Raw genomic sequence first — 12218 nt, forward strand, 5'->3', positions numbered from 1 at the left:
GCCAGTGGTGCCTGAAAGCATTGGGAAGGGCCATGCAAAAGGCAGCTGTGTGGCTCAGTGGAAAGATCTGGGGGCAGGAGACTGAGCTCTCATTCTGGACTTGCTCTCCTGCACCTAGCTGCTGTTGAGGCATTTCACCCGGGCCAGAACTGGAGAGATTAGTGAACATCTCTTGCCTTGAGTCAGAGGAGAGCAAATGAAGGCCAAAGGTAGCAGAGAGGGAATGGGAAGAGAAAGGAGAAAATCAGGAAGAGATACTGTAAAGAATGAATTCTCAGGAATTGGCACCCAATTAGACAGTCTGGCCCAAGCTGTGACCTGACTTCTTTTTCCCTCAGGCAGGATTAACCAACACATCTTCTAAAGGGCAGAGTCAGCTCTGTAAGCATCAAGACTTGAGCCTCAGAATGAGCCCCCAGCTGCCATATAAGAGTCCTACAAAAATCTCTGGATTTACATAGTTCACCCCTCAGCAATTTATCATCCAAAATGAAGTAACAATTCGGGTATTTTTAACCATGGTAACAAAAACTTTGCAAACAAACAGTAAACTGGAAATCGGTTCTTAAATGTACCAGTGACTTCATTCCCTGTGATCAAAAAGGGGTGATATTTATGGATGATTGGTTTCTGCACTCTTGTCCCAAATCTTAGCACCTGGCTAAAAAGCCACGGGCAGGGAGCCAGCAGGCTGGAAGATTTAGTTACAGCCCAGAAAAACACATTCCTCAGCCTGAGGGGACTGGATTATCGTGCAGCACACTCATGTGGGGGCAGTAAATTGTGGTTCCCTCATTAGGGTGTAGAGAAAGGAGTCTAGGGTTCAAGTATTTAACAATATCTGCCAAATCATATGTGCCAAGGTGGTTTCAGAATTACACTTTGCCTAGTACATAATGGGCTTTCAATAAACGTTGGTTGAATGAAAAAATAGCTGCACAATTTCCCTCAGGGAGAAAGTCAGAGAGATTGTCTAGCACTGGGATTGGCAAACCTTTTCTATACTTGCTTTCACAGCACAATGGCGGAATTAAATATCTGTGAAAGAGACTGTTTTGCCCACAGAGTTGAAAACATTTATCCTTTACAGAAACAGTCTGCCAACCCCATGCTAGACAATAAATATTTTCACCTTTGTGGGCCATACTGTCTCTGTCACAACGATTCAACTCTGCCATAGTACTGTATAAGTACCTTTGTACACAGTACACATTGTACATAGCACAGTGTGAAACGTAGATGTGTTTCCAATAAAACTTTATTTACAGAAACAGGCAGCAAGCCAGATTTGGCCTGTGGGGCTGTAGTTTGAACAATCCCTTGGCCTGGTGTGTGCATGGCTTGTAGCATCTCTGTAGGCAGGTCTCAAGGAAATTTTAATAGGTAGGACACATCAGCTAAGCTGGGACACGTCTCTGGAAACCATGGAAAAGCAGAATGCTAGAAAAATGACCCACTTTAGACCTCAACCTCTGCAGGCTACTTTCTAACCTTGGGGTACAGCAATGTCTATCTATACATACATGTATAAAATACACATACATCAGGGAAATTATCTAAAATGAGTGAAATAACATATAAAATACTGAGCTCAAGATATTCCTGGGGCTTACAGAATCACAAGATTTTTATAGAGACCTCAACAGTCAAAGGTCTGTAGTCTTTAGGCCTCAGAATCTGTTTTTCCTTTTTTAAGTCTTTCAAGGGCACAACCTTAGGTGGTCTAAGACCGTAAAGAACATGTCCTATAGGAACTACAAATTAAAACCACAATGAGATACCACCTTTCTGCTGCAAGAATGGCCATTATCAAAAGTCAAAAAACAATAGATGAGATGGCGTGGATGTAGGGAAAAGGGACCACTTATACATCGCTGGTGGGAATGTAAATTAGTACAACCTCTACAGAAAAGAGTTTGGAGATTCCTTAAAGAACTAATAGTAGAACTACCATTCAACCCAGCAATACTACTACTGGGTATCTACTTAGAGGAAAATAAGTCATTATATGAAAAATATACATGCACATGTATGTTTATTGCAGCACAATTCACAATTGCAAAGATATGGAACCAACTTAAGTGACCATTGACTAATAAGTAGATAAAGAAAATGTTTGGTATATATACACCATGGAATACTACTCAGTGATAAAAAAGGAACATGATAACGTCTTTTGCAGCAATTTGGATGGATCTAGAGACCATTATTCTAAGTGAAGTAACTCAGGAGTGGAAAACCAAAAACTATATGTTCTCACTTAAAAGTGGGAGGTAAGCTGTAAGTACATAAAGGCATACAGAGTGATATACCGAACTTTAGATACCCAGAAGGGGGAGGGTGAGAGGAAGCTAGGGATAAAAAACTACAACATATTAGGTACAGTGTACACTACTCAGGTAATGAGTGCACTAAAATCTCAAATTCACCACTATATAATTCATCCATGTAACAAAAAACCATTCATGTTTATCCATGTAACAAAACCCAAAAACCATTGAAAAATTTTAAAAAATAAAATTAAAAAGAATATGTCCTATAGATCACAAACACTTCCTTTATTAACTAATTTTTTAAAATGTGAAATATCTGAGTTGAAAACTTCAGCAAGAAAAACTATAGGAAAATGTGAGATGGATAATAAAGATAAATATTCTGAGTAAGATGTCAAAGCTGAACATGAAACCATTTAACACAAAAATGATGCATTAAAAGAGTCAACAGAGGCTGAAAGTGTGGATGAGACAGTAGAATTGTGTCAGAGAAGAAAATAAACTTTTGTGAACAACTGCATTTCTATAAAGAAGTCTGATCAAAACTATGCAGAATCAAAGGAAGGTGGACTAAGGTAAGTCTACAACCTGGAGAGGAGAGATTTTAAAACATTTTTTCCTCACCAATTTCTGAAAATAGTATTCTCTAGGCAAATATCTGAGAGCTGTTGTTTTCCATAATAATATGCTACATAGATGATCATGTTATCTATAATTTCTGAATTTTATGCCATTTACTTCTTTTCTTGCCTACTGCATTGGCTAAACATTCACTACTATATTCAATAGAAGTGGTGAAAATAGAAATCCCTGCTGTACTCTCCATCTTAGGAGAAAAGTGTTTAGTCTTTCACCATTAAGTACAGTGTTAGTTGCAGCTTTTTCTAGTCTATTGCCTTAACCACTCGGCCACAACTACTGCTGGTGTGAATTTTGGCAGTTGTAGCTTTTTCACAGATGCCCTTTATCAGATTGAGGAAAATTCCTTTTATTCTTAATTTCCTGAGAGCTTTCATTGGGGATGAATTTATAATTTTGTCTAGGTTGTTTTGTGCATATAATTGGATAATCATATGATTTTTCTTCTTTATTCTGTTACATGGTGAATTACACTAATTTGTTTGAGTGTTGAGCCAACCTTGCATTCCTAGGATGAATTCCATTTGGTTGCTATAAATTACTGTGGCTGACATGGAGATGTACTGCCCAGATCTCCATTCAGTGCTCTCTGATTGAAGCTTACTCTGAGGGAGATGATAGCTGGGTGCCGTCTGCTGACCTCACTCCCTGCAGGCAGGCAGCAAGTCCTTCCTTGACAGGGGATCCCAATCAACAAATAAAAGAATATAGACCAGGCACAAAAAATTTTGTTTGGGGATGGAGGTGGAGTAAAGAAAGAGGAAACAGTGAGCTCAGCTTTGTCTACCTGTGCCCACCAGCCCAATTTCTCCCAACAATTGACAAATTAAATTGAAAAGCCCTGCTATATTATTCTTCCAAAGCTAAGTTGGATACATTATTATAAAGTTGACTTTATGTATATAAGAAGGTAATAGATATCCATTTGTAATACAAGTGGGCTTTGGAAGAATATTTATATTGTTGATAAGCTAAAATATAATAATGGTTTGTTTCCCTGAGAGATAATTGCATGCTCCTAATAAGAATCAGTATTATAGTGAAGGTTAGTAGCTTTCAAGTGTGATCACAGCTACTTTACTTGTTCTTTCATTTGCTTGGTTGACATCTAAGTGCTTTTATTTTTACTTATGCAACTTCCAAGGAATTATTTGAATATTAAACAATTTATACCTGCCTTCCTCCCAAAAGGATCTGAGAGAAGGTGGCTCCGTTTACAGCCAGATTGCTTATGTCAATCTGAAAAATTGTGCACCATCTAATCCCACAGTTGGGAAGAATGAAAAGAGTAGCTGAGCACAAATAGATATTGAGATGCTTTCTTGCTTTTCATAAGTCATGAATTTATAGTATTGGCCTCATTATTTGGTTTGAAGATAAGTGAATTCCTAGAAATTCAGAGACTGTAATAATCAAGTACAAAAAGCACATTCTTAAAGCTAAATAATTTGTAGACTAAATATCTCTAGGTATTATTCACATCTCTTTTTCATTAGAGAACTGTCATGGGTTCATCAGATATATATACATTAAATAAATTTTAATTTTTTTTTCCTAAGCAAACACAAGATTTATACTACCAAAAATATTTAAAGGGAATGATACAATTCTATGTTAAGGCATCTAAATAACTACCATTTATCCATGAAGTTGGGTGTTTGAATATTTATTAGATCAGTGTCCTAGTTTTTCTAGCATAATACTTACTCCCAGAGCTGATTAGATTAGAGCTATGTTATTTAAGATGAATGATTTGAAAACATTAGTGACTGTTACCAGGGTAACCAGATGCGAATTGCTCTGATTAAATATTTGTTGTTTAAATTTCATATTCCAGATTGCTAACAGATGCAGTTATTCAAAAAAAAATTTTAATGGTACTTGTTAAATTATAAACTTAAAAACCAACTAATTACAGTTCAAAGACTAGTCTGTGTAGAAAAAGCATTTTGAAATTAGGGGAAATAGCTATTTTTAGTGTTTTCACTCAATTTATTCTTAATCAGGATCGTTTTCAGAAGCAAGATTATATATAGTAACTAGTAGACTAGGTTTAGAAAAGTGAAAAAGTCTCCACTATTTTTAGAGACATTTGAAGTTTTGATTTTGGAATGAGTTATAATTTTCAGTTACAGAGTTACTAAGAACTTTAAAAACTGGTAAAAAGGAAATTAAAATGTGAATTCAGCAATATCATGAAAATTAAGTAACACTTATAGTTTTGACAGGATAAAAAGGAAATACATTTGTGATTATTACCTGTTCCCACTCCATTCCCACTGGGCATCCCACTGGGTTTGGGCCTAGTAGGTCTTGTAGTTGTCCTATTCAGAACTAAAATAAAGTGGGATATAAATAGTTCATTTTCTTATTGAAAGTTTGCAGCCAAGAAAAACAAAATTTCTCAGAGAATTGAAAGTCATTTAGGCAATAAAAAAGATGACTTACCAAAAATATTATTCAGAATATAGAAACCACAGTCTTGTATAAAAATAATAGACTTGAATTTGAAAATAGAGACCTGAATTTGTATTCTGAGGTGATCACTGGGCTTCAATACTTGACTTGAAAAGTAACTGGCAAGGGAATTTATAATCCGAAGTGGGAAAGATCTTGTTTCATTTATAGGCATTAGATACATTCCAAAATGGAACTGAAGAAAGATCAGGACTACATATGTCTAATGAAAAACCAAAATCTGAAGTGTATTTGTCAAGGCCTCCATTCATAAGTTGGAGTCTTTCCACATCCTTTCGTGGGAATCCCTAGGTACAGAGGTTTCATTATACTAGTCCTTTAACAAAGTCCATTGCCAAGCACAGAACTTGATGAAACCATTTCACTTTCTTTCCTGCTTGGGAGAAAGTCATAGCCTTACCAAAGCCTTGAGAGGTGACCTATTTTATAACCCATTTAGAAGATTCTTTAAGGAGGAGCACTAAGTGTACTGTGCTTATGTGAGAAGCTCTGGAGCCATACTGCTCATCTTTTGATCCACTTTCTAGTTCCTCTGTGTGCCTCAGCTTCCTCAACTGTACCTCACAGGGCACATGGCCAGTGCTCGGTCATTATTAGCCATGATTGTTACTACTTAGTTTTTAGAAATGTTTAATATAACCAGTCTCACATTAAGCTCTCAACACCTATCATGACACACAAAGTCAGAGAGAAATACACATGGTTATAGAAGATTTCTGTGCCCAATTATCTTTAGAAGTTGGAAAATTATAACAAAATATATGGACTCTACATAAACCAAATAATATAAAATTATTGTTATAAAGATGCATTCCCCGAGAACATTCATTCGTAGCAGGTTTCATCATTTGGAACTTTAAGAGTCCTTAGAATCACAAAGAAAAAGAAAATAAAACACCAGTGTTTGGTCCAACTTGTGCCTCAGCATAAAAGTGATTTATATGAACTAGATCAACCCCTCCAAGTTAACTTTTTTTCTGAACAAGCTCCAGTGAGGGTAATCCTAGGACCTTTGGAGAATTTAGTAAATTTAACATATTTCCCAATATATAACTATTTTTGCTGTTTATAACTTGTGATATTTTTATTCTCTGAAGGAATCAAGTAAAAATGTTCTCCCAGAACAAGAGCTTTCCTATGCTGAAAAGAGACCATCTTTTCTTCAGAGAGAAAGAATATCTGAAAGTAAGTATTAAATAATAACATGTCATAGCTAACTCTATGCAACCTCTTTGTCAGGAAAATTGTCCAACACTATTTTTAAATACTTTTAAACCAATAAAATTTCATAGTGATCTCTGCATCTGATTATCCTCAAAATCCTTAGTCAAGTCTTGTCACATTTATGGATTCATCAGTACCTTTCCACTTATCCACACAGATCAGAGTCTCTGTACATCTCTTATTGCAACGTAAGGGTTCCCCTTTGGTGTATTTGGCTATTTCAGTCCATTTCATATCTTCCCCTGCCTGCTGATTATTTAAGTCATCAGAGAAACAACTTACCAGGTCTGATGTGTGGCTTGTCAGATGTTCTGGGCCTCACAGTAGTATAAAATCTGTGTGGTGCTGAAACAGAGGAACACTTTATATTTAATAACCAACAGACCAAAGCCTCCTGAATGGAGATTTAGCATCCTAGGGACCAACAACTCATACACTTTGCATGGACGTATAAAGAAGGTTCAGAAAATTCCCATTATGCATTATAGACTTCACGCTAAAGGAAAATAAAACAAAGAAAATATACATGACTGAAAATTAAAGATGCACATAGAATGAGGTAGTTCATTTGTAAGATGTGTTAAGGATTAGTCATCATTTTGTCCCTATTTTTCAAGAGCATTCATTTTACCAGATGTTTGCTTAGCATGATAAACCCATAAGCCATCCATCTGTCTGTTCATCTGTCCATCCATCCATCCATCTAATCTCTCAGTGAAGAGTCATTGTGAAATATTATTTTGCTAAAGAAGTCAAGCAATCTTAAAGGTAAAAAGAGAAATGAATGTTTAGGTAGGTAAAGAAGAAAGAGTAGGCGTATATGGTCTCTATCAAATGGTCTTTGCTCATGAACCTGCAACGAGTACGTATTCACTCAGTGTCATCCATAATGCTGTAGAAATGACAGAAAATGACATCTGGTGCCCTGCCTATCAAAAGAGGACAAGCAAGGAGCAAGAACTCAGATAATCCCTGGGCCAATTATCCAGGACCTGCACAGAAAGGCATCCTAATGAAGACTTGCTGAATGAATGAATAAGTGGGTGACCATTGTATGCAGGCAAACTTGTGAGAACCTGCTGAGATATTAATGCATCCTAAGGTTTTAAGGTAAGCATTCATCCTGGAATTCATCTATTCCATGCTGCTCTCCTGTCCCCACTTCCCTATCACATACTGCCTCCTGCCACCAGCTTTCTTGGTAATGTTTTTGGAAAAATTTTTTCTTGCAAACTTTGTAAGTAGATTACATCGTTTTAATGATTTTATTCACATATTGAGTGGATATTTATATAGCCATAAATCAGCAATGCCTTGCCTACTAAGTTAAAAAAGTATGCCTGTGAAATTGGTTATAATGTAGCTCATTTATAAACTTCCAATGTAAAGACTGTGATGAGCAGAATTTTGCCATACTTCAAACCAACAACAGCGGACACACACTGAAATTCTCTATAGGTTTATTTTGGGCCTTCCCAAGTATAATAACCATAAAAATTAATTCTCACAGACCCTAAAGTGCCTGATGATTATTTGCAATTTTTTTCTTCCAAAAATTGCAAATAATCAATTTTTTTGCAATGGTGGGATTTCCTGTTAATTTAGCCTATTTCTTCTTTCCACATAAATCCCTTTGAACGTTAGGTTGCTTCTGCTTAAAAAAGATAAGAATCATAGTTTTTGTCTCATTCTAGAATATGTATAAATTTTAAGACTTTGGACAGGAAAGAGATTGAGAGTAGACCACAGAAATAATCAGCACTACATGATTTCAAAGCCATGGCATCTGAATTTTTGTTTTAGTTTTCTCCATAGTCTTCATTTAAGTCTAGAAAGAATTTTTTTATAAAAGACCTTAAATATAATTTAAGTTTAGGTTGTAACTTACTCATATAGCTCATCACCAAACAATATATGGCCTTGAGGGTTTCAATTTTAAACATAGTACAAGAGCTAAGGATATAAGAAAAAAGTCAGCATATACAAATATGTTAAGACAATTTATATAATGATATGAGATCATGGATATACTCCCAATAACAGGTGAAATTTATATTTAATACAATATTTTGAAGGAATTTAATTAAAATTCCATATATACTAGTAATGGTGACACAATATTCTCTTTAAAGTAGGAAAAGGCAAAACGAGGAAAGAACAGGCCTGTGATCTTTTATCCTCATTCTGAAATCCTTAAATCTCTAAAAAGCTGAAATCTTTCTCATTTGGCAACACAACCTGTGTGGAATGAAAGTCTTTATTTATCCTGCTTGTTGTAAATATTTATGTATTTTGTGGTAAAAACAGATTGATTATGAGAATCCAGCTATCTTCTCTTAAGCCAGAAATTAAAGAGATTTGCAAAAACATGAAATAATAAACATACAGAAATCAGGGTGGAATAGGGATGTATCACAACGGAACATCTGTTCATTGCTGAGGCTGGTAATAGAGATGTGAGAGGGCTGTCATTATGTTATAATTCAGACTTCTGTGTGTAATTATAAATTAACAGCAACCAAAAATTAAATGAAGTAATTGAATAAAAGTTTAAAACGTAACAAAAAGTTAAACCAAACAAACAAGTAAAAAAGATTTAGAAAATTTAGAGGAACTGCCCTTTACTATAGTCTTTCTTAGTCACGTTTACTTGGAATAAATATTGCCCCAGTGACACATGTACTTTAAAATGAGATTTCTTTCATTATCATTTCCTCTTATTATCAAACTTCTCCCACCAACTTTCCCCCTCAAATTAGAACTCATAATGGGCAACATACATTTATTTGTGTTCTAACTCCCTAAATGTTTGCTGGTTTTGGTCTTATTTTTGGCTTTCTACCATCTGATAGAGGCAGAGATGGGCAAAAGGGGTATTAGCAGTCCACAAGTGTTATAACCTAAGTAGGATAGCAGGATAGAAAAGTGTAAACAGGAAAAGACTTCTGAGTGCATGAAGATGAGATAGAGCTTTGTGTAGGCGAGTTCACTTCCCCAAAAGCAGAAAATCACAGAGAAGAAATAAAAAGTAGGAAATCACTTCTCTGGATGTTTAATATTGTCATAATTTTGAAAAATGATTTTTCTTTTTAATAGCTTTTTTCTTATTAATGTATTTCATCAAATGGGGGAAGATTGGAGAAAGTGAGAAAAGGAGAGAAGAGAAGGAGGAGGACCAGGAGGAAGTTAGAGAGGGAGCAGGAAGAGGAAGACAACAGTTATTATTTATCAGATATGGAAAATGAGGCAAATGAAGGTCAAATGTGTGGAAAAAATGGGATCTTCCACTCTTAGTTATAAGCATCAAGTAGTCAACAATACATTAAAAAAAGTAAGTGCCAGTGAAAGAACTGGTCTTGCCTACATTCAACTGATATTCATATAAGTATTCAGATTTGGCTGATTTCTTTCACCTATAAAATGACAAAAAAATCAAGTAATCCACTGTGATGAGAAATGACATTCTGAAAGAAAATTTCTTTCCTGATTAAAAGCAAATAAGGAAAAGTTATTCTCCAGAGGTAGGGGAGAGGATTACCCTGAGTTGTCTTTGCCAGTTCAGTTGTTCGTGGAATCTTAGTTGTGAAAGGTTCTTGGGTGGATTGGTCTGTTTCTTCTAGAGAAAACACAGTAAGATTGCTTGTTTTAAATAATTACCATTATGAATATGACCAAAAAACCCATACTCTTTTCTGTCCCATGCAATAATAAAAGAATAAGTTGCATTTAGAAATACACTCAGTAATCACAATAATTCAAAGTTAGTGGTACATTTTAATAACTCTCATTTATGATATCTGCTGTTTTACACTATTATTTTAATGATTGTTATAAGGATTTCCAAAAGCTTTTAGCTCAGGATCATTGTATCATTAATCTAGTTGTGGCTATTCTTGGATATGGCTCATGTATGAAAGTCTCCTAGTTGCCTCAATGTATTTATCTCCTTCATGTTTCTTTCCTGCCCATAAATCTCACATGTTATTTTGATGAGCTGGAAAGGAAATATATCATATGAAAAGATGTATATTTACATCACATAAAACAAATATTCTATTTTTCTCATGTGAAAATCAGAGCGTATGTTTGACATACAAACACAATCCTCTTGACAAAATAAAAAAAATACATACAGCAATACTCCCATTCCCATGTTACCTTGAAATCATATATTATATAGACACAGCAAATTACACTGTTCACTTTGCCCATACTGGATCCAAGGAAATACTTGGTATAAATGATACACTGCTATCTTTTTGTTTTCTGTCCTGCTTTTGTATTCTCTTGATTCTGCTCAAGAAATACACTTGTAATAATTGACAGGCAATGGTTCTGATGTGAATAAACCAAGACACATTAGAAAAATAGGGAGTAGAAGTTAAATAATTAGCATATTCAGTAGTGGTTTTTGAAAAGTACTTTTAACTTTGCCATCATGGGCACTATTGATTTTGCAGAAATAAGCTAGATTAGATGAATATTTGATTAGAATATATTTGCTCAATTTTAATTTTTCTTCCAAAAGGATTTTATTTTAAAATGTGATCAGTAACTTTATTTCAGTAGATACCCACAAAGGATGGATTATTAGAAAAGGAATGAAGGGAGACAAATAGGGCCACTGACTTAAACAAAGCCATATGGGATGCAATGTAGACAGGAGAGAGGAGCCAACAAACACAAGCCAGAACTTTAGCTTTTTGGTTCATTTTCAACCAAGAGGCAGGCAAACTGGAGTTTCCCACACAGCACATTTGTGTTGAACTCCTTGAAAGCATGTTCAGCTCATCCCAATGGACCTTTCCAACTTACCCATCCTTGTTTCTCCAGGCAACTACCTGCTTATCAGTTTAGTCTAACTGTCATTCCTTGCCCTGTGCCTCTTTCCCATCTGTCCGTAACTTCAAAGAACCATTTGCATCTTTGACTGGTCAACTTTCATTCCAACTTGAAGACCCAGTGTAAATGACCCTAACCTGAGAGGCCTTTCCTTATTTCTCCAGGTAGTTTGTTTGTTCAACATGTTGCTCTTTTCTCTATCATACTCACTGTAATTAGTATAACATTGATGTTAATCCTAGGCACCCTGTCGGCTGAGTGTGTAGATTCTAATCCTGGCTCTGACACCAGCTGTTTCACCTTGGCCAAACTTTTAAACCCTCTATGCCTCAATTTTCTAATCTGTAAAATGGAACAAGTAATAGAACTTACTTCACAGGGTTACATGGTTTAAATTTTAAAAAGGCATGTAGTGTATTGGGTGGCACAGAGGCTGCAGTATTATAACCAAGTCCTGTCTTCATATTAGAGGGTGAGCCCTCTAGTGTAAGGACTCCTCTTTAAAAGTTTCTTGTTAGAACTGCATCACCTAACAGTGCACCCAGTAAAGGCTTAATAAATACTAGATAAGTAATTTTTCTTCCCAAATGCAGTTTAAAATACAGAAAAAGCAACAAAAAAGAACAGCATTGATTTAGGAACATTTTTCTTTTTAGAATACTTAAAATTCTTAAGTATTCTAAATCACACTTAATCACCAGAGCCAATTTAACACATCTTAGATGTGTTAAAACATTCTCATTTTATATTGAAAATCAGCAT

The 12218-nt window shown here is 35.3% G+C and overlaps 1 protein-coding gene across 50 annotated transcripts in view; it reads right to left on the bottom strand.

The window, feature by feature from the left end:
• The window catches only part of ABI3BP (ABI family member 3 binding protein), a 244175-nt gene that overhangs the window by 33145 nt on the left and 198812 nt on the right, over positions 1-12218 (bottom strand). For 45 of the 50 annotated variants that reach the window (XM_009446009.5, XM_024355587.3, XM_054682095.1 and 42 more), the window contains 3 exons: positions 10153-10230; positions 6897-6959; positions 5172-5246 (listed from right to left, as the gene is read on the bottom strand). In XM_009446009.5, the coding sequence (XP_009444284.3) occupies positions 5172-5246; positions 6897-6959; positions 10153-10230 (216 nt within the window). The remainder of the gene's footprint in view (positions 1-5171; positions 5247-6896; positions 6960-10152; positions 10231-12218) is intronic. The other 5 variants (XM_054682096.2, XM_016941559.4, XM_054682090.2 and 2 more) reach the window with 1 other exon arrangement.

This window comes from Pan troglodytes, chromosome 2 (genome assembly GCF_028858775.2).
Source record: "Pan troglodytes isolate AG18354 chromosome 2, NHGRI_mPanTro3-v2.0_pri, whole genome shotgun sequence".
Taxonomy (NCBI): domain Eukaryota; kingdom Metazoa; phylum Chordata; class Mammalia; order Primates; family Hominidae; genus Pan; species Pan troglodytes.